Raw genomic sequence first — 27,381 nt, forward strand, 5'->3', positions numbered from 1 at the left:
TCTGAAAATCTAGCAGAGAGCGGACAATGGGTAAAACGTTGTTGACGCTAATTATTTGGAGACGTGTGAGTGATGATTTTTCTTTAAGCCCTGTAAATTAAATTGGGCCTAAAATGATTGGTTTTAACATTTGGGAAACGTTGGTTTCTTTGAAAGCAATTCCTGGAAAGCGGAGAAATCAAGGAGGTGGGCGGACTGCACTGTGGAAGAGAAGCTGTGACCCGTTTCCCCTCTTTTTACACCTCTTCCTTTTCTGCCTCTCAGACGACCAAGTTGAGTTCAAACGAACCTTTCAGTTTTTGAGTGGGACGGCGGGGAACACCCAAACGAACAGGGTTCTCGTTTCAGCGTTCCCGCTGTTCCATTTCCTACCCGGTCACCTCCAGGCTCCAGCTTGCTGGCCGGCGTCGCAGAGCTCGAGTGAGGCCTGGATTCGCAGAGGGGAGAATGGGGGGCGGGGGGAAAAGGGAGGATGTCTGAGGGGCGGGAGCGGCCCTGGCGCTAACTTCCGTCCCGCCCTCCCAGCCCAGACTGGAGAAGCCCCGCGGCCCGCGCCGACCGTCTGTCGCACTCCTCCCGGGACGCCCGCCGGACTCCCGAGCAGTCTCCAATTGGCCGTCGGGGGAACGGAAGCCGAGGAAGAGCAGTGAACCCGGAAGTGCTTCGCCGCGGAGGCCCGGGCGACTCTTTTGAATGGAATCGGGCTGATTCATCGCCGGTTCGCGGAGCCAGAGCCCCGTGGAGTGTGAGCCGCCGCTGCCGCCTCCGCTGCCTTCGCGTCACCGCAGGTGGAAGACGATAGCCCAGACCGCGGCTGGCCGACCCCGCCGGCCTTCAGGTAAGACAGGGAAGGCAGGCCCGGCAGGTCGGCGGAGACAGCCGTGCTAGGCCGCCGCCAGCCCCGCGCTTTCCTGAGTCACGTTGCCCGGCGGAGTTGCCACTGGAGGCCTGGGCCCTGAGGGAGGAGCTCAGGCTTCTGCGTCCTCCTCGCGGGTTACTCTGGTGTCTTGTAAGCTAGGTCTGGATGTGGTCTCCTCTTCCAGGCGTTTCTGCTTCGCTGAATTTAAGCGCACCTCGGGAGCCCTCTTCTCCCTGTACCAGGAGAACCCTTGTCTGTGGCCTGTGTGTGTACGTGTGTGTGTCTATTGATAGTTATTCCCGTGTTGAAAAACTTCAAAGCAGCAAAGGAAACAAGGGAGAGAGAATAAATACAACTTTCCAGTTGAAGGCATGGTTGTTTTATCACTTGTCCTTCCCATAGGCCTGACCCTTTTTCTTAGTGTTAGGATTTCAATTCCCTTTAAAAACCAAACAAAAACCCCAGAGATGCCCTGGTTTTTTAACCTTGAAACTCTTCAAAGTGTGGTTTTTCTGCGGTGCCTTTTAACTTACTTTCAGTTTGTCTTAATTGTGTAGTTGTTGTGAGTAGGTAATATTTCCTGTGCTCAATAAAGTAGTAATCTGCTGCTCTGTGTTACCTCTTGAAACTTAATTTTCCTGGGGACTTACTTTGTGTCTGTCAAAAGAACACAAAACGCAAACTTTTCGGAAGAGTTTGAATATTAATCTAGTGACTGAATGAAAAATATTTGAAATTAAAAATGGTAACTAAAAGTTGGTAAAGATTCATGGGAAATTTTAAGGCAGGGAAGAAGCCTTAAAAATTAACACAGAAATGCAGTTCTAGGGTGAAAATTATTATTATTATTTTTTTTACTGCTCACAAAAATATGTTTTTAGTGCTACTACGTTGTTGATTATGTGTAAAGCCAGAAGACAGTCACTGGTAATGTTGAAAGAACAAAACAGAACAGAATACAGTTTTAGTGGAAATGATTAAGACAGTGGTGCTTTTCATGTTTTGTCTTGGAAGGGTAGCAGCTGGCTCATTTAAAGCTTATATGTTTTAAAAAATTTAAATTTAATGAGTAACTGCGCATTTGGAAAGATTAAGATACAGTAGTTCAGAATTAACTACAGTTGTGTTTAGGGAAGTGGTATTTAGTGAAAGGCCTGAATATTGTCTTGAATTTGCTCCAGAACATAATTACTTCTAGCACACAGAAGAAAGTTTTGAAGTCATCTTTCAATGAAGCCTCACCTGTTGATTTTGGAATATTATCCCCCCAACCCTCCCCCCCCCCGAAGGTGCTTGGTAAATAATATTTTGCTGTTCTAATTGTAAAGCTGCATTTTAACCTGGGTTTATTTTCTTTTTATGCTTGTCATGTAAATCTTATGTTTAGTATGTAGGTTTAGAACTCCTGTTTGAGTATCAGGAACAAAAGGCAATTGTGTTTTTGTTTTTCATTTTATAGCAGTATTGATTTCATAATTTACTGTCCACTTCTGAAAGTCATGTGGACGTTCATGGGATTTATTACTCATGAGCTTGTCATATAGCCAGTTTGTTGCACTCATTTGATAATCATATCCTGCTTTGTGATATATTGGCATCTCCATCTGTAAAGTGAGAATTGGATTAAATAATAGCTTCTGGTTCTGTGATGATAGCAATAATAGTAACAACAGTTATTGAACAGTTACTTGTATTGAACATACAAATGTTCCAGGCACTGTATTAGGTGCTTTGTATTTTATCTTACCACTGACTTGCAAGGTAGGTATTATCCCCATTTTATAGATGAAATCTAGATTCTAGAAGAAGGTATTTTTTTCCAGATCATACAGAGAGTAGGTTTGCTTGCCTTTTTTTTTTTTTTTAAAGTTTGATTTATTTATTTGTCAGAGAGAGAGAGAGAACGAGATAACACAAGCAGGGAGAGGAGCAGAGGGAGAAGCAGGCGACTCATGGATCAGGGAGCTCGATGAGGGACTCCATCCCAGGACTCTGAGATCATGACCTGAGCTGGAGGCAGACATTTAACCAACTGAGCCACCCAGGCATCCAATTTGCTCATTTTTTAAAGACTGTATTTATTTGAGAGAGAGAGGTGTGAGAGAGAGAGAGAGACAGAGCACGAACGGGCTGGTGGGGCACACAGGGAGAGAGAGAAGCAAACTCCCCACTGAGTGAGGTGCCCAATGGAGGCTCGATCCCAGGACCCCAAGATCATGACCTGAGCTGAAGTCAGATGCTTAACTGACTGAGCCACTCATGTGCTCCTGGAGATAGGTTTTGAAGCTGATATTCCAGTCAAGGTCTGATTGCCTTCACAGCCTTTCTGGCTCTACACTGCTTCCTTTCACTTTATGTATTTTTCATGGATTTATATCATGCCTCCCCAAATAGACTATAAATTCTTTCAGCGAAAATCACTGTTTCTTAATGGCTCTATTTCTGTATCACCTTATTATGTGTGAAAAGGGTACAGGTTTCTCCTACTGTCTGAAAGTTAGTTTACCCCACTTCACTTTTATAGAAGGCCTACATTATGCCTGTTTTTTGCTAACAGAAAGAAGTCTGAAGAGGATTTTCACTTTTACAAAATGTTAATTGTTTCTTTGATTTATGCCATTTCCACTTAGGAAAGTTTTAATAGGAACACTCTGCTTTTGGATAGAGGGGGAACCTTGTATTTAATGAATGTTAAATTGAATGTTGTAATTAGGAAACAGCACTAAAAAAGATGTTGTGGTAGTTCCATCTTCACTGTTCTAAACTGGAAAAAATCTTGCTTTCAAAATCCTATTTATATGATTAAATTTAATGTTGACTTTTTCTATTTCTTCCATTGAAGAAAGCCCTTAAGAAAGTCAAAGAAGTCTGTAATACTTTCCACAATTCAGAAAGCAGTGGAATTAGAAATACAGTGAGATCTGGAATACAGAAAGGATTTAGCATCAGTCTGAGAAGTAATATGGAACTGCAGCATGGGTTGGGGAGTACAAGTTGAACTAAGAAAAACAGTGATAAACTCGAACAGCTGAGAGTTTCATGATTTTGTTTGAGTTTTATGAATTACTGGAACAACAGTGTCCCTTGTGAACAGGTTGAAAAGTTAAAAAAAAAAGTTGCCACATTCCAAATCTAGATTAAATTAATTTTGAAGATTCTGTTTTTTTAAGTTATTCATGGTTCCATACATTTTCTATAAGTATTTGAGAATTGATTTATTTTATTTCCAACATGAACACAATCTAACTGTGTCAGGTTCTAACTAGATATTAACTCAGTAGGAGATGAAAAAGTGGAAGATCATCAACTTTTTGATGTACAATCTTTTGAAAGTACCAATGCTTATTTCGTACTGTTTTTATCAGTTAGGATTCTAAAGATTACTCTGTGCATGGCATATTAGTTACAGTTAAATATTTTATTCATATTATCTGATAAATTTTTAAAAAGATTTTATTTACTTGAGAGAGAGAGCGAGCAAGCACAAGTGGGGGTGGGGGGCAAAGGGAAAAACATAATCCCTGCTGGGCAGGGAGCCAGATGTGAGATTCTGGGATCATGACCTGAGCCAAAGGCAGACAGATGCTTAACCTGACTGAGCCATTCCAGTGCCCCTATCTGATAACATTATCAGTAAAGTTAATCATATCATGATAAGCTCTGTAGTCCTCTCTTTTTCAATAGGTGTAAAAGCTTGCTTTAGGTCTTTAAGTCATTGCTCTAGTCATTAAGCATCTGCCTTCATCTCAGGTCACGATCTCAGAATCCTGGGATCCAGCCCTGAGTCAGGCTTCCTGCTCAGAGGGAGGCCTGCTTCTCCCTCTCCCACTCCCCTGTTCATGTTCCCTCTCTCGCTCTCTGTCAAATAAATAAATAAAGTCTTAAAAAAAAAAAATCTAGAGGTGTTATGTGTGGCTTTTATTTCTAAGAATTGGAAGTATTGTCTTTCTTATTATAGTGTAACACTTTTAATTTTATGAACTCTTTTGCTAAATTCTGCAAAACACAAGTCCCTCCTCCAATATAATTCATTTAGTACTGCAAAATGTGCCTACTGTTTTGAAATTTCACTAAGTGGCAAACTATGTAGGAAGAAGAATCTGTGTTGTATGAACCGTAGCTTTGCTAAGGAGGGTGGTGCTAACAGCCAACACCCATTGTTCACTTACTGTACACCAAGCATTATGTTAAATGTAGGTTATGTCCACTGTCATCTTTAATTTTCTGAACAACTGTATAAGGTGGATGTCATTATCCCTATTTTGCAGATGAAGAAACAGGCTCAGGAAAGTAACTGACCCAAGGACACACAGCTAATATGTATTAGAGACGGAATTTGAATCCTGTCACTTGTACTGCAGAGTCACAGCTCTTAACCCGGATATAAGAGATGCATAACATAAAACTTACCATTTTAACCATTTTTAGAGGTACAGTTCATTGGCATTAAGTAAACTCATGTTGTGCAACCATCACCACCATCCATCTCCAGAACTTTTTCACTTCCCATTGTAATACTTTTGGAATCCTAGATAGCTCATAATTTTATTGAAGAGACCTTGGCTGTCATCTCTGCTTGCAAAACATTTTTTTCTTTTAGATTTATAAACACTAGTTAGATCTAGTCCAGTGATTATTTTTCACTTCTACATTATCTGTTTCTTTTTGCTTTGCTTTGTGGACACTTAAGCATTTGTCCACATAAGAACTTCATTAACAGCATAAAAGATAAAAGAATAGGGACGCCTGGGTAGCTCAGTGGGTTAAGCCTCTGCTTTCGGCTCAGGTCATGATCTCAGGGTCCTGGGATCGAGCCCCGCATCTGGCTCTCTGCTCAGCAGGGAGCCTGCTTCCTCCTCTCTCTCTGCCTGCCTCTCTGCCTACTTGTGATCTCTCTCTGTCAAATAAATAAATAAAATCTTTAAAACAAAAAACAAAAAACAAAATTTGTATGTGGGGTAATCCTCTGCTCTTTAGCCTCCTGGGATGCTATTTCTTTCCATATTCTTCTGGAAATGGTGATTAAAATCAGTTTTGATTTCTATTTCGCTTTTAGGAATTTTGCTTTGTTTAAAGCTCGTGGCGTATTTTCCTCCATAGGTCTCAAAGTAATTATATCTTACTTATTTTTTTTAGGAGTGAGAGAAAAAAAATACTTGGGAAAAGTTATACCTGCCAGTATAAGCAAGAGCTTGAATTAAGAAGAAATTTGTCAAACTCAACGAATTGAAGCTTAACACCTCAAGAGTTGTAGTCACTGACCAGGTGAGAATTAAGAATGTATATACTTTTACCTATTCATTCAGGATATGATATAAAGATGTTATGAAAATATCATTTTTTAAACACACATCAAATTATAAATATGTAATACCCAGATTTAAGAGCTCATGAAAGTCATTTAGATAACTAGCACTTTTGTTCTTATTTGCTTTCTATAAACTTTTTTTAAAAAGTAGTGTGATATAGAACATTTATTGATATAATTCATTTCCAAATGTTAGTATTTTTATTAAACCTCATTATGTTATCTAAAATGTTTTAGTTTGTTAAATATTTTTTCCTGTTTGCTGAGACATCTAATTTTACTAAAAACACAAATTTGACCTGCCAGATTTTCTTTCCCTCTGCTCCCCACATTGCTCATGTATATTCACAGCATCTGGAGTCTGTGTAAAGTCATAAGAAACAACACTGGGGGAATAGATAAACTAAACACAGCTGGGAATTGACTTTGGCCTAGAATATATATAATATCTAAAGTATACTGTATGTTAGTTTTTTTCTGTTTGTTCTTTAAGCTTGAAATGGTCCAAAAGAATTTTTTTTCCTTTGGTAATACATTCTAGAGAAATATCTTTAATATTTTAAACTATTTGGGTTTTGCCCCTCTATTTATAGCCTTTAAAAAGTGCCATGTATTGAATGCTATATTCGAGTTGAGGAATTTTAATGAGAATTTGATGGAGATTCTGTTGGTAAATGCTGCTCTTAGAATGTGTTAAGGTTATAAAGCAGAAACTTTGTCTGCACTAGCAAGTTTTCTTATGTGCCTTTCATTTTTTAAAATGAATTTATCCATTGTGAATCTCACAGACTTGTTGATATAAAGTTCTTTATAAATTGTTGTTTATATAAAATTCAAAAATAGCAGAACTAATCCATGTTATCATAAGTTGAAATTCTGTCTTTGCACGGTAGTAGGGACTGGAAGGGGAGCCTGAGAGGTGTTCTTAGGTGGCCATAATGTTGTTTCTTTATCTAGGTGGTGGTTATGGGAGTATGTTCACATATTGTGAAGATTCCATGGCTATGTCAGTTGTGCATTTTTCTGTATGTGGACTTGGATAAAGTTTGCAATATTAACATTGTTAAATATAGGAATAAATTGTTAGCAGAATCAACAAACATGATTAAGCTGTAATGTAATGATCATGAGTACATTATTAATTTTGAGTTTATATAGCAGTTCTAGCTAGTAAAACAGTATGAACAAATGACTAATTCATTAGCATTTTATTTAGAATACTAATTGTAGTAATAACCATTATCTAAAGCATAAACTTTGAAAAGGAATTTTAAGGCACAGTAGCAGTTTTCAAGTAGAAGAAATGCTTCATTGTCACTCTTAAAGCATTTAGTTGCACTGATACTAGTTTTCTAGCATTTGGTTATACTTTTTTGTGTAGTTGAGGTCATAGTGATACTCTTGCTATTTCTTTCCTTTGATTTCTTATGAGTTTTTCAAGCTTTTAAGAATGTCTTCTGTAGTTATTCTAGATATAAAAAACAAATCAGATTGATACTCTAAAGTTAATCTTTGTATTGATTAACTCTGAAATTATCATTGAGAATAGCTGAATTTCCTTAGTGAAGAAGGTATATATCTCCACAACATCTGAAATAAGGCAAAATATCTGTGTAGGTTCTAGAACACTATCTTAATGCATTTAATGTTTACTTTATAATATTTCTTTTAGTATAATGAGTTCATTTTAAAAAAGCCTTTGATGCTAATTCAGAGATCCATAATCTGCTCACAATGTCTTTCACATGTAGTTTTGATGATAACTGACAAGCTGTAAGTTAATTAGCACAGAACTTACTAATGAGGATGTTAAAATTTAATTTAAAAGTGAGGATTTTTATTTGTACACTCAACAAATTGAAGGAAATTCAATCATACATATGATAAGCATTTCAGGCACTTTTTCCTCATTCAGGTACTTTATTAGATAACAATGAGAAAATATAATTAACTTAATGATAGCAAAGTTTTGAAAGTATGCTAAGATTGCTTGTCTTTAAAACCAGGGATAACCCAAAACCAAAGCAGTAAAGTAAGGTCTGTTAATTAGCATGGAAGACAGCTTCTTGAATTAATATGTGGTGTTAATTAACAGGAAGTCTGATGTTGTGTTGTAATTACCACCAATATTTTTGACATACTGAGTGACTGAAGGTGAATTATATAGATAGCAATTGAGTAAACACTTTTGTGCTTAGGAACGTTTTCCTTTGTTTCTGTTTTCTAGAAATATGGACAGACTTCTTAGACTTGGAGGAGGTATGCCTGGACTGGGCCAGGTTAGTATATAGACTTTCAGTTATTTCTTTGTTTGTAAACTACACGTCTTTCTCTAGTTATCCAAAGAGAAAGAAATCACTCCCAAGAAAATCATCTCACAGGTAACCTTACAGTAAGAAGCTGGTTGGTTGGTTTATGACTGGTTGTTGTATTGCAACACAAATACATGAGGGTAACATTTTCTATTATCTTAATTTAATTTTCTCCTAGGAATAAGAATTTTCTCTGTTTCTTTTATTTAAAATTTGGGGATATGTAAGGTTCTCCAACTTAACTTTTAATAAAAAATAAAAAGGACTCAAAGCTTATTATCAAAGGACTCAAGCTTATTTCTGGGTTTACAATGTAGACTTTAGAAGTAACACATGGAAAAGTAAACATGGCATATTTTTGGCAAGTCCAGAAAACGGACCCATAGAATGTATGTATAGTTTTAATACTGTTAAATTCCTTCTGGTAGTTACAATAGAAGGCTCAAATAATATGTAATATCTTTTTTTTCTTTAAATTTGGAATGTGTGGTTTCTTTTACATTCTTATTAAAATTAAATTTTTTTCAGTTTTAATATTATCATCTATCTTGTTTCTTGCTGTTGGGCAAATGGCCTCTACATAGATTTTCTAATCTCAGAATATTTATTCTGCTTTAGGTGAGGCAGAAATTTTTGCTTTTTTTGAGTTCTACACTGATTATCTTTCCAGTTTTCCATTCATAAAAGTGATAACTATGTGTTGTTCCTTTCCCGAGAATCTTATGTAACATAACGTTTTATGACCAAAATTTGGGAGTATTTTAAAACCTACTTTTATAACCCTTATAGCTTCCAGCTTTCCCTCATTTTCTTATCACGATTGATCAGTTTGTCTTTCTTCATTTAAAGTAGTCTATATTTGGGCACCTGGGTGGCTTGGTTGTTAAGCATCTGCCTTCAGCTCAGGTCATGATTCCAGGGTCCTGGGATCCAGCCCCTCATTGAGTTCCCTGCTCAGCAGGAAGCCTGCTTCTCTCTCTCCTGCTCCCCCTGCTTGTCTTCCTGCTCTTGCTGTCTCTCTCTCTGTCAAAAAAGAAAATCTTAAAAAAAAAAAAAAAGTCTATATTTTGTGAAAGAAACAGTTTTGTTGGGGATTTCATGGTCTTTCAGCGTGGAGGCACTTTCATAAGAATTCCTTAAGTAGGTCTGTCTCATGGCTTCTACTAATAAACCTTTTCCTTTTGGAAAGTTGGAATCATTTTGTGATTCTGTGTTGTATCCTTATATAGACTTCAGTTATTTTTCCTTTTTTTTTTTTCCCAGTTTTTACTTTTTTGGGTGTTGACTATTTCTCATGTTCCTTTACTATCAGCCTATTTTGTTACAATTCTTCATTTTTGTAAGATATGTGTAATATATTCTCTTAAGAAGCCTAAGCCTTGGGTCGTCTGGGTGGCTCAGTCAATTAAGTGTCCAGCTTTTAATTTTGGGTGAGGTCATGATCTCTGGGTCTTGGGATTGAGCTGTGCATTGGGCTCCGAGTGGTATGCAGGGTCTGATTGAGGTTTTCTCTCTGCTTCTGCCCCTACCCCACACGTGCGCATGCTCTCTCACTCTTGTTCTCTCTAAATAAAATCTTCAATAAAAAGAGGCCTAAGTCTCTGGGAACTTGACCCTTCCAAAGCTGTTTCCATACTTTCATAAGCATTCTAGATAGCTTTTAGAATTCCCTCATTTATTCCAAAATTAGCAATAACGATGTTAAGGCATATCAAAGTGTCAGAAGTGAGCTGAGGTGGTACATAAATACTGCAAATTTACCTGCAAAATATAGGCAATGGTACTCCCTTTGTAGAATTCTTTTTTTTTTAAAGATTTTATTTATTTATTTGTCAGAGAGAGTGAGCATAGGCAGACAGAGTGGCAGAGGGAGAAGCAGGCTCCCCGCTGAGCAAGGAGCCTGATGTGGGACTCGATCCCAGGACGCCGAGATCATGACCTGAACTGAAGGCAGCTGCTCAACCAACCGAGCCACCGAGGCGTCCTCCTTTGTAGAATTCTTAAAGGAAGTTGTGTCAAATTTAAATACCGAAGTACTTTTTCTTAAGCATTAGATGAAATAAATTATATATCAGTGTTAGAAATCCATGCTGGTCAATTGCTGCATGTGAAATACAGTTTTATTGACCACAAATTGAGCTATATCATATCTCAGTGACCACTGCAAACCTTAAGCAAAAAATTTAAGTTTGATTCAATAACCTCTCCTTGGTATCTGATAATTTAGTCACATTATGTGTCCTGCACTCTTTAAAGATTTTTATTTATGTATTTATTTGATAGACAGAGAGAGATCACAAGTAGGTGGAGAGGCAGGCAGAGAGAGGAGGAAGCAGGCTCACTGATGAGCAGAGAGCCCGATGCGGGGCTCGATCCCAGGACCCTGAGATCATGACCTGAGCCGAAGGCAGAGGCTTAAACCACTGAGCCACCCAGGCGCCCCTGTGTCCTGCATTCTTTTTTTTTTTTTTTTTTTTTATTAAAGATTTTATTTATTTACTCGACAGAGAGAGATTACAAGTAGGCAGAGAGGCAGGCAGAGAGAGAGAGGAGGAAGCAGGCTCCCTCCTGAGCAGAGAGCCCAATGTGGGACTCAATCCCAGGACCCTGAGATATGACCTGAGCCGAAGGCAGTGGCTTAACCCACTGAGCCACCCAGGCGCCCCTGTGTCCTGCATTCTTAATTGAACTTAAAAATATGTTGTTTGAGAATCTGTTATTACAAGTAAGTATTTCATCTTCCCAGTTAGATGACAAACTCTCAATGGGATAATTTGTGGGGTGCTTGTTTCTGTGATATCTCCTCTATTAAATACTAGCGTTTGAGTGTTTGCACAGCGCTCAGTGCAGAGTCTGCTTGTCCCACTCCTTCTGCTCCTCCCACAACTCACACTCATGCTCTCTCTCTCTAAAAATAAATAAAAATATAAAAATTTTTTTAAAAATTTTACTTTTGTTCTTAAGATATATCTTTGCAGTAGATGTCAAGTGTATTTTTTAATGTACAGAAGTAAAATGTGTGTTGTTTATTTTTAATAAAGTGAAAAACATTTGAGTTAATAGCTTTTCTTTCCATTCAGTAGTACGTAGCAGCCAATAGAAGTGGAAAAGGAGACATAAGCTCCAAAAGTAAATGGGTAATTTTACTGTCTTACCATTTAATGGAAAAGTTAGAATTTCCTTAAAGATGGGGCAGGGATACTTGCTGGTAAGTTTGCAGATGGTCCTGTGAAAACATGAGAATACAAACAACAGGGTTCTTCATTCTGAGAACTCTGAACTTTCTCTGAAACAAAATGATTTCTCTTCTCCATGGCTAATCCTTCCACTTCTTCTCTGATCTTATCCTATATTGAAACCTTGCTCATCTGCACTAACCCTTTTCTCTGTGTACAAAAATGTCTGTCCGTATCCAGAAAACAACAAAACTTCACTGTACCCTACCACTAAGCCTTTCTTATATTTCTAGAATTCCTGAAATAATAGCTTATACTCACAGATTATACTTCCTTACCTTTGACTCTTGTGAGGTTGTGTACTGGCCTTCTCTTCCATTACTTTTCTGGAATTGTTCAAGTTGCCAAATCTGTTGGCCTAACTTTGAATTCCTTTTCACTGGACTTCAATATTTTTTTTAAAGATTTTAATTTATTTATATGTCAGAGATAGAGAACGAGCAAAAGCAGTGGAAGCAGCCAGCAGAGGAAGAAGCAGGCTTTCCGCTGACCAGGGAGCCTGATGCAGACTCAGTCCCAGGACACTGAGAACATGACCTGAGCTGAAGGCAGATGTTTAACCAACTGAGCAACCCAGGCATCCCTGGACCTTAATATTTTAATACTGTTCACAATGTCAGTATTAAAACTTTTTCTTCCATGCGCTTATCATGGTACTTTTTCTTAGTTCTTCATTATTGTGTCTGTACCTACAAAAACAAGTTGAAGATTTTTTTTTTTACATATTACACTTCTAAATGTTGAATAAGGGTGCCTGGGTGGCTCAGTGGGTTAAGCCTCTGCCTTTGGCTCAGGTCATGATCTCAGGGTCCTGGGATCGAGCCCCACATTGAGCTCTCTGCTCAGCGGGGAGCCTGCTTCCCCTTCTCTCTCTGCCTGTATCTCTGACTACTTGTGATCTCTCTGTCAAATAAATAAAATCTTTTAAAAAAAATGTTGAATAGCGATAGGCTAACATCATTAAATCTATCCACAATCCCATACTTAATTATAAACTTTTTAAAAATTTCTTTGTCAGAGAGAGAGAAAGAGGGAGCACAAGCAGGGGGAGTAGCTGGCAGAGGGAGAAGCAGGCTTCTCTCTGATCAAGGAGTCCAATGTGGGACTTGATCCCAGGACTTTGGGATTGTGACCTGAGCCAAAGGTAAATGCTTCACCTACTGAGCCACCCAAGCATCCCCAGTATAAACTTATTAGTAGTTTGAAGTAGAAACAAACATTTTTTCCAAGAGATTTATTTATTTATTTAAGAGAGAAAGCATACAAACTGAGGGAGAGGGAGAAACACTCTCTGCTGAGCAGGAAGTCGGATGTAAGGCTCAGTCCCAGGACCCTGGGATCATGACGTGAGCCCAAGGCAGCCCCTTAATGGACTGAGCCACCCATGTGCTCTACAAATAGATGTTTTATTAGAAATACTAAAATTTGTTAACTAGTAGCTTTAAATTTCAAATATATTTTTTATTTGCTGAGGTGTTTATGAACTTGAAATTACTGTAAGATATGAGATGATTTATTAAAAGCATTTACTGCTGTAATTTGGGTACTTGGTTATCTTTATTACTATCCCAACTTAGGTCTTGGCAACTAAACTTTCCAAAATCTGTGAAGATAAAATGCAAGAGATAGGCCTAGTCAAAGCATAGTCTCCAGTCTCTAAAAGGTTTTTAGTGTCAGTCTTTGGGTCCATTTTAGCTTTAGAAACAGCCAAGGTAAGCTTTTAAGGTAGGTTGAAAAGTAAATGAATTCTCACAGCCCCTGTGTGGGTCAGTCTGTTAGGGTCCGACTCTTGGTTTCTGCTCAGGTCATGATCTCATGAATGGAGATCTCATGGGTCAAGAGGTGAAACCCCGCCTCTGGCTCCAAACTCAGTGACAATTCTCTCCCTCTGCCCCTTCCTGTGCATGTGTTATTTCTCACCAGGATAAATAAATCTTTTTTTTTTTTTTTTTTAAAAAAAGAAGGAAGAAAAGAAAAGTAAATGAATTCTTAAACAAAATGTCAGTAACATCTGTTAGCTTATATTGTATTTGAATTTGTTCTGCCAGTATCTTGATTTTCTAAGAATATTGTTACTTAACCTAAGTATGTTACATTCTACTCTGTATCCTTCTGATTTTAGTATATGTGCTGTTTGGAAGCCAGCACAGTATGTTACGTTTTAGTAGAGACACACCAATTATGAGTGGATACTAGTGTTCATTATAAATAATGTGATTTGAAAGTATAGTGGACATAAGGTTTCTTTTTTTTTTAAAGATTTTATTTATTTATATATATGACAGACAGACATTACAAGTAGGCAGAGAGGCAGGCAGAGAAGAGAAGAGGAAGAAGAAGCAGGCTCCCTGCTGAGCAGAGAGCCCGATGTGGGACTCGATCCCAGGACCCTGGGATCATGACCTGAGCCGAAGGCAGAGGCTTTGACCCACTGAGCCACCCAGGTGCCCCTAGGGTTTCTTTTTCTACAATAAGGGTACATAAGACTGAATTGGGGAGATGATGTTTGAGTTAAGTTTTGGAACATACAGTAAAATATATTCAAAAGATTGGAGAATAGGTAATGTAAGGGAAAATAACAAGGAAAGAAGCTGATGAATGAATTTGGAGTAGATTGTGAAAGGGCTGAATGACATTCCTAGTGATCTTTACTTTTCCCCCCCATAGGCATTATTATAGTTTCATGAAGATTTTTGATGAAGATTATTCATGAGATAATCCAGTGTGTGCTTTAAAAAAATATATTTTATTTATTTGAGAGACAGAGAGAGAGCAGGAGTGCATGCATGTGTAGAGGGGGAGGGAGAGAGAATCTTGAGCAGATTCTGTACTGAACACAGGCCCAAGATGGGCTTGATCTCACAATCATGAGATCATGACCTGAGCCAAAACCAAGATACCCATAACTGACTAAGCCACCCAGGTGCCCTAATTCAGTCTTGTTTTTGTAAAGTAATTCTAGTGATAGTGTGCAGAATAGATAGAAGGGAAGAGATTAAAGGCAGAGTCATCAATTATATGAAATAACTTCTGATTTATAACTTTTCTGGCACATAGTAGGATTTTATCTCTCTATCATTTTTTAAGTTAGCTTGACCATGATTTAACTTTGACCAGTGTAACGTGAGTTGGAAATTAATAGGTCACTTTTATGTGGAAGCTTTAAAAATCAGTATGATTTGCCTGCCCTAGTAATCAAGAAAGCATGGAAATGGAATCTTTGTTAGCTGGGTCCCTCAGAGAGAATGACATATCTGCAAGTCATAGATTCTGTGATTTTTGTGTGAAATGTCCTAATTGTTTTGATCTCTGGTTTTTGTTTTAAGGAACACGACACAGGCTGAACTAAATACATATGCAGACCTGTGTTGCCTGTAAGTTCTCAGTTTGTATCTTTCTGATACAGAGACAGTAATTTCCAGATGCAAAAAAAGGGGAGAAATTGCATGGAGCACTGGGTGTGGTGAAAAAATAATGAATACTGTTTTTCTGAAAATAAATAAATTGGAAAAAAAAAGGGGAGAAATACTATAGGTGAATGATCAGAGGAGGCTTTCTGAAAGCGGTGAGATGTAAGCTACATTTTGAGGGAGTATTTCAGGTGGCTTGATTTTAAAAAAAACACACACACAAAAACCCTCCCTGAATTGGATGTACTCTGTTTTATTTGTTATAACTCCTGAATCCTTATAGTATGTGGATTTTGTGTACATAACTAATAATCATTTTTCTGTTTCCATGGGTCTTTGAGTAGAAATGTTCTTTCAGTTATTTGTCTTCTGGGTTTTGGTCTGATGTTTTATAGAAAAGATTAACTTAACATAAGAATGGGAAAAAAAATTCCTGGAATAAATGAGGAAATAATACCGTTTTCACAGATGAGGAGTCTTAATATCACATGCCAGTTCTCCAATTTAATCACAAATTCAGTGGAGTTCCAGTAAAAATATAAACCGGAATTTTCATGGAATTAGAAAATTGATCCTAAAATTCATATAACAAAAAGTAATTCAAGAAAATAATTTAGAAAGGAAAAAGAGACTTGCTCTACCACATATCAAAATATATTTTAATATTATATGACTTAAATAAGCTAATATTGGCATATAGATAGATCAGCATAATCAAGCAGGAAGCCTAGAAATAGACTCATGCATATATGGGAACTTGATTTCTAATAGAGATTGTATTAAAAATTAGTGAGGAAGGAGCGGGCTGAGTGGTTCATTAAATGATGCTGGAACAGGTGGTTTTCTCTATGGGGGAAAAACTAATGCTAGATTCCTACCTGTTTTATATACAAAAATGTATAGTATGTGGATTGAGGCATGATTGTGAAAATCAAACTTTATAATTTTGGAAGACACACCAATTAGGATGGCTATTCAGAAAAAAATCCCCAAAACTAGAAAATCACAGTTGTTGATTAGGATGTAGAGAAATTTTTTTTTTTTAAAGATTTTATTTATTTGACACAGAGAGAGAAATCACAAGCAGGTGGGGGGGGGGAAGCAGGCTCCCTGCCGAGCAGAGAGCCAGATGTGGGACTCGATCCCAGGACCCTGAGATCATGACCTGAGCCGAAGGCAGAGGCTTAACCCACTGAGCCACCCAGGCGCTGAGGATGTAGAGAAATTTGAACCCTGTGCATTGCTGGTAGGAATGTGATTATGTCACCTCTATGGAAAACAGTCTGGTGGTTCCTCAAAAAATTAAGCATAAAAAAATAAAAATAAAAATAAAAGTACATACAACGCAGTAATTCTATTTCTGTCATTGTATATATCCCCCAAAATTGAAAGCTGGAACACAAATAGATATTTGTAAGCCATTGTTCATAGCAGCATTATTCCCAATAGCCAAAAGGTAGAAGCAACTTGTGTTGTACTGAGAGGTGAGTGGATAAACAAAATGTGATATGTACATCCTGCGGAATATTATTCAACCTTAAAAAGGAAGGAAAAACCTGACATCTAACACAGCACGGATGCACCTTGAAGATATGATGCTAAATGAAGTGAGCCAGTCACAGAAGAACAAATATTGAATGCTTCCACTTACATGAAGTACTAGAAAAGTCAGATTCATAGAGACAGAAAGTAGAGTGATTGTTGCCAGAGGTTGCAGAAAGTAGTGGAGTGGGTTAGTGTTTATAAGGTTATAGGGTTTCAATTTAGGAAGACAAAAAATTCTGGAAATAGTGGTATTTGTTGCACAGCACTGTGAATGTGTGAATGTGTGAATGTACTTAATGCCACAGAAATATATACTTAAAAATGGTTAAATGGTAAATTCTACGTTGTTTATATTTTACCACAATAAAAATTTCAATTACTGTATCTTTAAAATGAGATTAATACCTGCCTTGGCTGTTTCTTAAAAGGATTAAATATGTCAGACACACAGAAGATAGCCCTAAAAATTTCTTTTACAAGAAAATTTTGTCTGTATGACCTCCAAATAGGAAAGCAAAACTCAAAAGATTGCTAATTTGACTGCTTCAATACATTACTAACTCTTGTCCCAACAAAGACCGTAGAAACAAACTTAACAGACAAGCAATAGAAGGAGGGAAGATTTTTGTAACACATTCATCTGCAACACATTTAGCAGAACTACAAATTGGTAAGACAAAAAAGGACAACTTCATAGAAGAAAGAATGTGAAATGGCAGTTTGTACAAATGCCAGCAAGCATAAGAAAAGATACTCAACTTCAATGTATGTCAGAGAAGTGAAAATTAAAACAAATATTAGATTTAAAAAAAAATTAAAACAAATATTAGATTTAAAAAAACGTCTGTTGTATTAAGTGTTAATGAACATTTTAGACAGCAAAATTTTCATGTAAGCTCTTTTTCTGTAGGCCAGGTGTCGGTGTGGAGTATGGGTGTGGGAATTGGTTAAGGATTGTATCTCAGTGCTTAGAACATTACCTGGCAAATAGAAGACCATAAATATATGTTGAATGAACACACTGCATATGGAATATAAATGGTTGTAGTCACTTTGGAAATCAATTTGATCGTATCTAGTAAAATTGAAAAATGCCCTAACTGCTGTGTCTCAGCAATTCCATTTATTCACTTTAAAGAATTATTAACACATGTTTATCAGGACATATGTTTATGGATTTACAACATATTATGACACTGTTTACACTATTGAAAAATTGCAGAATATTTAAATGTCTTTTTGTGGAAAAAATGTGTTATGATGGAATATTATACTGCAGCTAAAATGATTCTTGGACTTATAAACACAATGAGAGAAAAACTCAGGTTGTGGAGAGATACACAGTATGAAAGCATTAATGTTAATTCTAAAAACAACAATTTTTAAGGGGTACATAACTCTCGAGTAAAAGCATTACAAGTTCTACAGCAGCGCTGTCTGGTGGAACTTTCTGCGGTGATGGAAATACTCTATACGGGCTCTAACACAGTAGCCGCTAGCCATCAGTGGCTGGATGTTAAGCACTTGAAATATGAGTAGAACAACCAAAGAATTGAATTTTAAATTTTATTTAATTTTAACTTCTGTTAGTTTAAGTTTAATAACCACATGTAGCTACTGAGTCCATGGATTGTGCCTACCTCATGTGACTGAAGAACTAAACTTTCAATTTTATTTAAATTTATTGTTATATGTGGCGAGTGACTACCATAGGCCATAGATAAACCCACACAAATTCATGAGAATGGAGGGAGGCAAAAGGAACTTTTACTTCATATATAATGTTCTCTCTTTTTAATAAACAAATGAACAAACAAAAAAAGCTAAGCAAAAGAACAAGTCAGTGAGAACCATTAAATGATACTACATAACATTTTCTTTACTACTTTTTAAAAAAGGCACCTAGTGGGGGGGCGCCTGGGTGGTTTAGTGGGTTAAAGCCTCTGCCTTCGGCTCAGGTCATGATCCCAGGGTCCTGGGATCAAGCCCCGCATCAGGCTCTCTGCTTAGCAGGGAGCCTGCTTCCTCTTCCCTCTCTCTCTGCCTGCTTCTCTGCCTACTTGTGATCTCTATCTGTCAAATAAAATAAATAAAATCTTAAAAAAAAAAAAAGGCACCTAGTGAAACAAAATCAGAAATGCATTTTAATTTGCTTTTCAGTACTTATTTTCATGCTTTAGGTAGGTATTTCATATGACACTAGAGAGGTTGCCAGAGGCTAAATTATGTAGGGCCTTAGAGATGATTCTCTTCCAAGTGAGTTGGGAAATCATTAAAGATTTTTGAGCAAAGGAGTTATGCCTATGAAACATTTTTAAAGAGTACTCTGGAGATGGAATGCAAGATGAAAAGAATGGAAGCAGAGACAAGAAACTACTACAATACTGTTTTAAGATAAGTTACAGATTAAATTATTGTATATTCATCTGCCAAAGAGATTCTGGTGTAGCTTGAGCCAACACAGGTTATGTGTACTTAGTTAATGTGTAATGTGTACAATTAATCTTTACATCTGTCACATTTGAAATACGACCTTTATTTACTAAAAGGTGCAGTAGCATGAAAATGAGCAGGCATTTACAAAAGACTTTTTAGGATTATGTTCCTTGAGTGCCTTAGTCTGTTTGTATTGACAGTTACATACCCATGGATGCTTCTGGCTATCTTTTTTTCTGGCTACCTTTTTTTCTCTTTGATTCTTTGAGTATCTATCCTTACGTGATTCTCTGAACATTTACAAAGAGGCTTTCTGAATATTGGTAGATTAATTTGGCCATTTTTCTGCCTATTAAGAATAGGGAAGGGTCAAGAAATTGTAATTGTTTTCTTTCTTTGCTTAACTACAAATAAATAGTGATTTTGCTTTAGAAACAAAGCAAAAATACAACATGCCTTTAATTTTTTTCTTTTGCTGTGTCTGTCATGTAATAATTTTATTATTTTTAAAAGTATAGTTCCTAATTATTCTATTCGTGTACTTGAGCTGATGTTTCTACTCTAGAAAATTAAGGAAGGTCAGGTCAATAGCAAGCTAATTAGAGCACACTCTTTCTAGTTGTCATTGTAATGTAATTCTTCTGAATAGATATTAAACCCCATAAAAAATGTGGTGCTCTGGAGAGGTCTCAGATCTACTCTTGAGAGTTCTCAAGTGAAAGGAAAACAAATTCCTGGTGGGTGCATGATAGTTACTCTCTTGTCATTTTGTTTGAACATTCTGGTGAGTGGTCTTTCAAAGGGAAGGATCTTTGACACTTGTGAATGTTAAATTTCTATTATGATATGAAATTACCATAAATGGTTTTGTTTGAATTCTTTAGAATATAAGGGGAGCAGTTATTTTCAATTACAGTGAGATTATCTTCCAGAATTAATCACATTCTGATGAAATAGAAAATCAAAATTATGAGGAAAAATGAAACATTAAGATTCTAAATGTGACATCAAAGATACGATGAATCTATGACATTTGATACTGTTTTTGGTAGAAAAGATAAATGGGATGAGAAATAAGATACCTCTGTCTAATACAGGAAACTGAGGTATTGCAATATAATCTCAATCTGCCAAATATAGGGGGTGTTATAGTCTTGAAAATCCAGTGTGTGTCTTTTTCTTCCCTACCTTCTACATTGTTTTACATATTTGACTTACTGGCTACATTGCTTATTTGGTACATTGATCTTTGGGTTTTCTATCTTAAACTTTCGTAATGTAACTTGTAATTTTTCAGATCATATTATCATTTGGACAGTACTGTAGATATCCTACTCATCTAAAATCTGGGCATACGTGTTGTTTCCCACAACACACAGTCAAGGTGGTTCTTTGGTGGAGTGTTAACCTGCATTGAGTGCCCAAAATCATGCCACTAGAGCGGGGCAGTGGTCTCCACTGAGCAGCCTTCCAGTGCTGCTTTTCAAACTGTTGCTGGTGATTTCACAGGCTCTTCCTGACAGGACACTGAGTGCCTGTGTGGAGCACCACGGGAGGGCTTAGGGACGATAAAGAGTAAATTAATGATTCAGAAAATTATACTTTTCTCTTACTCCTATGTATATTTTCCCTCTTTTTACCTGTATACATTCTTATTGCCTGTGTAGTTGTCTATTGATGAGTACTTTATTCCCTTAGTGTTCTAAACACCAGAGCCTACGTAATTGAAAGCAAAATGCTTATCAGAAGTAGATGAAACAACAAAACCTAGTTGGAAAAGCACCCCTTTCGGTTTTATAGAGAAGGAGGTGTTCTTTTACTAAATGGAAATGGCTTATTTTATCACCTAATAGAATACATTTTTGTTACTATTAAATAGTCATATCACTATAGGGAGATGATTTTGATTTAACTTTGGTTTTCACCTCCTTCCACAGTTTCTGGCTTCTATTTCCTTCGCATCCCCCCCCCCCAATTTCTGTTTGGTAGGCTTAATGGGCTTTTGGAATATTTTATAGTTTAGTCCCTCAACAAGACTCTTTCTTAGGGGTTTCCTTGAGGGTTGTGAACATTGTAGCTGTATTGTAGCCCTACTGTAGCAATAAAGGGATATAGTTTGAATCAAGAATGTAATTGTCAGTGGGATCTAGGGCAAATGTCTGAATCCATGAAGAGAACCCACATATTTTGACAGTTTTATCAGGATTGTCCTAGAATTTATAGAAGTGGGGATGGGGAGAGGATGAGAGCCAAATGGGCTAATGCTGAGTGCTTCCTGTGTTTTGAGATGTTCTATGAATTTAATCTCATTTAATCCTCACAGCAATCCTATGTGAGTAGGGATAATTACTCCTGTATTATAGGCTTGAGTCATAGAACTAAGAAGTGAAGCTAGAGTTAGAACACAAGTTTTTCTGTTGCCGAGGGCTATTCTACATCAACATTTCTTCACGTAGATAATCTTAGAGTGTTGTCACTGGCTACTTGCTTCATAAATTAAGAAACATTAAATAGTCTGGAACTTTTTATTGTAAAATGTAGGTGAAGAGTAAGAAGCTTTGCTTTTTGTTTATTAATTTTTTTTATAGTTACTTCTTTTTGAGAGAGAGAGAGAGAGAATGCCTCTGTGCCCTCTTATGCAGTGGTGGGGAGGACCAGAGGGAGAGAGAATCTTAAGCAGACTCCCTGCTGAGTGCAGAGCCCACCTGAGCTCTGTTCCACAACCCCAAGATCATGACCTAAGCCGAAACCAAATGTCGGACACTTAACTGACTGAACCACCGAGACCCCCGGATGCTTGCTTTTTAAATTTTTAAGAAACACAAAAAATATTTGAGAGGAGTTTTCTTTGTGGCAATATGTCATTCTCGTTTCATGTTTTAAGAATATTTAAGGAGTGAGTGAATATTTCATTTTATTCTCTATGATAACATGTAATATATACCTTGATATATTGATTAAAAATAGAGGATACAAATTGTACAACTTTTTAAAGAAGGTTTAATACCTTATTCTTTTAGTTTATGACACATTTCCTTACTATTCAGAAATCAATTAGTATTCTAAACTAATTGCCAAAATAAGCTGTTTTATTTAAAAAAATATTTTTGGAAAGACACTTCTTTTAATAAGTAATTTGAATGACCAGTCTTGTTGTACCTTGACTTGTAATAATAAAAGAAGAGGTACAGAGAGCTGTTTTATTTGAATAATAGACTTGCCAATTAGCCATCAAGTGCTTCCATCTGTGAAATTGTTGATCAGATGGGTTAGCTGGGATGTTTCCAGACTAGGGCATCATAAATGGCACTTGAAAACTGTCACTTTGATGATGAGGTTTCAAGTATTACACGGCTTGATGCTGTGGAACCTTTTTTTCCTTTTGCAGTACCATGTTTTTTTAGAACATACTGATCCCACTTACGAATTCTGTGGCATCAAGAGAACTTGGAAGACCTGCCACTGATGTAAAGTTCTGCTTAATCTGCTGCTCTGGCCTGTGCTGAGATTGGTTTTAAACCAGAGTTTTAACAGCTTCTTTAATGGCCTGCACAGTAATGTTGGTTGGTGATCTGACTGGCACTGACAGGCGATGCTCACTGCCCATAGGCTATGGAGCTGACACACACTAGCAAGTTTCTTTGCACTTTCCCATTAATATAAACTCATTTTCAGATGTCTCCCTCCCTTAAATAAATGTGTGGTAGTCTAAGGCCCCATAGATTTCTACATGTAGCAATTGTATGAAATGAATTTAACATCTGCCCTATAATTTTTTTAGGGTTTAAATTACTTATTGGTAATTCTTGCATTTTAAAATTTGTTTAGTAATTTAGAGATACACGTTTCTGGAAAGAGTCGTCATATGTTTTTTCCTCACTATGCCACATCTTCCTTGCTTGGTCTTTTATTTTACAGGATATTTTCCTTAGTAAGTTGACTTCTTTGAATGCTTGTGGATATGATTAGATTGTGGAGTCCCTCTCTGGTCCCCAGTTTGTGTGGGGACAAATTTGTGTCTTTGCCCCTTTGTGAACACCAGAGTGGCTTTTTTTCTGCCCTGGCACAGATACTTAATCCAAACTCACTGAGAAAGGTAGTATATATTGGGCAGCGATGAAAGGCCACATTCTGGAACTAGACTTGATCTGAATAGTGGCTGAGATCCATGGAAGAGGAAAAGAGAGTGACAATACACTGTCATTGTGCAAGGAAGTGGATGTCTGGGATCTTGTTCCCATTTTTCTTCCAGGGTATATTTTCATACATTAGCATCATCCATAGGCCCTTCAGCCTCCCTGAGCTATCTCCCAGTGAGAAAGTATCAATTCAAATGTTTTTTTTTTGTTTGTCATTATGGATTACCTGATGACTGCCTTTTATATTCTCAGGATTGGCTGTTACTCCCTTTCCCATCTCCTAGGCAAAAATGTCCAGTAGTTAGTAAATAACACTGATTAAGCAACAGGTTTCCATCTTGCAGGTGAAGAGATTGAGGCATATAATACTAAAGTAACTTACGACCTTTGAAGGAAAAAATACGATTTCGGAGTAGAACTGAAAGACTTGCTTTCAAATGCTCCTCTGTAAGCATTAAACAGCAGTATGAGAAAGGGAGAAGAGAAATAGATGTGGCAGTGTGACCCATGCCTTCCTTCCCAAAAGAATAGAATTTCCCCCGGGCTTTTTGACCACAGCCTCTCTTTAATGTTCTGTAATACTTTTTCTTCCAATTTTTTTTTTTTTTGTCTGTCCCTGTTTCTTTAATTCCTCTAAATGGCAACTCTGTAGTTGGTTGGTATCCCAAATAGTGTTATGAATAAACAAATGCTTAATGAAGTTAAGGTAGTGGTTAGGAGTATTTCTAGGAAATCTTGAAGAGATGTTTTCTGTCCCTTCATCTCTATTGGTTATGCCTCAGAACTTCTTGAGCCTTTTATGCTTCTTATTAGCATAAATCAAGGAGTTTGGGAATGAAACGAGCTATTTTTAAATAGGTAGTTACTTTTATTTTTATTTATTTATTTTAAAGATTTTATTTATTTATTTGACAGAGATCACAGGTAGGCAGAGAAGCAGGCAGAGAGAGAGAGGGGGAAGCAGGCTCCCCGCTGAGGAGAGAGCCCAACTCGGGGCTCGATCCCAGGACCCTGAGATCATGACCTGAGCCAAAGGCAGAGGCTTAACCCACTGAGCCACCCAGGCACCCCTAAGTTTTTTTTTTTTTTTTTAAAGACTGTATTTATTTATTTGACAGACATAGGTCACAAATAGGCAGAGAGACAGGCAGAGAGAGAGGAGGAAGCAGGCCCTCTGCCGAGCAGAGAGCCCGATGCGGGGCTTGATCCCAGGACTCTGAGATCATGACCTGAGCCGAGGGCAGAGGCTTAACCCACTGAGCCACCCAGGCACCCCTAAGTTTTTAATTTAATTTAAAATATTTAAATTTAAATAGTTCCATGTAGTCAATGACTACTGTATTAGACAGTGGCATGTACCTACTTAATAGTATGTCCTGGATATTGTCCCTTCCCATATTCAGTACATAAAAAGCTACTTCATTTTTCTTTAAGTGATTGTTTGCTGTTTCCTTTTATGGAGGAGCCGGGACTTACATAACCAATCCTCTATTGATATATACTTAGGTCATTTCCTGTATTAATGTTTTCAAAAAGATATATACTACAACATTGGCAGCTTTAAAATTAGGCTTCACCACTTAATCTTGATCACCCTGGGCACATTGGTTAACATCTTTGAGCCTCAGCTTCCTCATTTTACTATAGGCATAATAGTACTCACTTCGCAGGATTACGTGATTATTAGAAGTAATGTTAGATAACAGACCTGTGGTGCCAGGAGCTCATATTAGGAGTAGTAGATAATGATAGCCTTATTCTTAACTTATTTTAACAGTGAGACCATAACAAGCCCAGAGGCCTATTAAATGTTGAATTATGACCGCACATTCAAAAGGCTTTGCTTAGCTCAGTTTAGGTTTGTAAGTACAGAGATAGTTTCCACCTTTTATTCACTTGACTTCTCTGAATTTTACATAGCCATATGTAGATTACTTTTCGTATGCTAATTTAGAACTTTTGTATATCAACTGTCAAAATTGTACATTTCAAGCTTTTCTATAGTGCCTTCCTTGTCAGACAATGGTTAAATTTAAGCAGGGTCACTGGCTTTTTTTTTGGTAGTCGACGTACAACATTATAATTAATTTCAGATGTACCACATAGTGATTTAACATTTCTTTGCATTGTGACATGATCTAGTTACCATCTGTCACCAACGTTGTCATAATGTTATTAACTATATTCACTGTGCTATACACTGCATCCCCACATCTTACCTCTTTTATAACTGGAAGTTTGTACCTTGTAATCTCCTTCCAACTATTTTGCCCATTCTCTGTCTACCCCTCTTCTCTAGCAACCATGAAATTGTTCTCTAAGAGTCGGTTTCTGTTTTGTTTTATTTGTTTGTTTTGTTTTTAGATACCACACATAGTGAGATTATGTGGTATTTGTCTTTTTCTGACTTATTTCACTTAGCGTGATACCCTGTAGTTCCATCCATGTTGTTGCAAATGGCAAGATTTGATTCTTTTTTATGGTTGAGTAATATTTCATGTATCAATACCGCATCCTTATCCATTCATCTGTCAATGGATGCTTAGGTTGATTTCCATATTTTGGCTATTGTAAATAATGCTGCAGTGAACATAAAGATGCATGTGTCTTTTTTAATTAGTGTTTTTGTTTTCTTCTGATACATACCCAGAAGTGGAATTGCTGGATCATATGGTAATTGTATTTTTAATTATTTGAGGAACTCCATACTGTTTTTCATACTGGCTGTACCAGTTTACATTCCCACCAATGATGCATAAGGGTTTCGTTTCCTCCACATCCTTGCCAATATTTGTTATTTCTTGTCTTTTTCATAATAGTCATTCTGACAGGTGTGAGGTGGTTTTGATTTACAGTTCCCTGATGATTAGTGATGTTAAGCATCTTTTCATTTGTCTATTGGTCATCTGTATGTTTTCTTTGGAAAAATGTCTATTCAGAACCACTGCCCATTTTTTAATACATGTGCTGCTGAAGTGAGCACTCTTCCCGTTTTTCAAAACATATTTATTTATTTGAGAGAGAGCATGTGAGCAGTGAGGAGGGGCAGAGGGAGAAGGAGAATCAGACTCCACAGTGAGCAGGGAGCCCAATGTGGGGCTCAATCCTGGAACCCCATGATCATGACTTGGGCCAAAAGCAGAGGCTTAACTGACTGAGCCACCTAGGTGCCCCTGCCCATTTTTAAATTATATTGTCTTTTGATATTGAATTGTGTGGATTCTTTGTAGATCTCAGATATTAACCCCTTATCTTTTATATCATTTGCAAATATCTTCTCCCAATCAGTAGGTTGCTTTTTTGTTTTTTAGGGGTTACTTTGTTGTGTAGATTCTTATTTTGATGTAGTCCCATTTGTTTATTTTTGCCTTTGTTGCCCTTGCCTGAGGAGACATCTGAAAAAAAAAAATATTGCTCATATTGATGTCCAAAAGCTTACTGCCTGTGTTTTCTTCTAGGAGTTTTATGGTTTGTGATCTTTAACCCGTTTTAAGTTTATTTTTGCATATGGTATAAGAAAGTGGTCTCGTTTCATTCTTTTGTATGTAGTTGTCCAGTTTCCCCAATACCATTTATTGAAGAGACTGTCCTTTCTCCATTGTATATTCTTGCCTTTGTTGTAGATTAACTAATTGTATAATTGTGGGTTTGTTCTGGGCTCTGTGTTTGTTTTTGTGCCAGTACCATACTCTTTTGACTACTATAGCTTTGTTGTATTGTTTGCACTCAGATTGTGTGATACCTCCATCTTTTTGTACTTTCTCTAGATTGCTTTGACTATTCAGGGTTTTTGTGGTTCCCTACAAATTTCAGGATTATTTGTTCTAGTCCTATGAAAAATACCATTGATATTTTGATAGGGATTGCATTGATTCTGTAGGTTGCTTTGGATAATATAGACATTTTAACAGTATTAATTCTTCAGTCTTTAAGCATGGAGTATCTTTCGACTTGCATGTGTCATCTTCAGTTTCTTTCATCGGTGTCATATAGTTTTCCGAGTACTGGTCTTCCAATTTCTTGGTTAAGTTTATTTCAGGTGTTCTTTTGGTGTAATTGGAAATGGGATTCTTAATTTCTTTCTGACAGATCATTAATGGTATATAGAAATGGAACAGGTTAATTGCAGGTTTGTT

General features: G+C 37.1%; 1 protein-coding gene across 2 annotated transcripts in view; it reads left to right on the forward strand.

The window, feature by feature from the left end:
- The first annotated feature begins 554 nt into the window (after positions 1-554).
- The window catches only part of PSMD14 (proteasome 26S subunit, non-ATPase 14), a 101,487-nt gene continuing 74,660 nt past the window's right edge, over positions 555-27,381 (forward strand). Inside the window, exons 1-3 of one of the 2 annotated variants that reach the window (XM_044242198.1) lie at positions 555-838; positions 5,996-6,124; positions 8,395-8,446. In XM_044242198.1, coding sequence (XP_044098133.1) covers positions 8,399-8,446 — 48 coding nt within the window. In that variant the 5' untranslated portion in view covers positions 555-838; positions 5,996-6,124; positions 8,395-8,398. Of the gene's footprint in view, positions 839-5,995; positions 6,125-8,392; positions 8,447-27,381 lie in introns of those variants that run through there. The other variant, XM_044242199.1, reaches the window with a different exon arrangement.

Source organism: Neovison vison, chromosome 3 (genome assembly GCF_020171115.1).
Source record: "Neovison vison isolate M4711 chromosome 3, ASM_NN_V1, whole genome shotgun sequence".
In the NCBI taxonomy this organism is placed as follows: Eukaryota; Metazoa; Chordata; class Mammalia; order Carnivora; family Mustelidae; genus Neogale; species Neogale vison.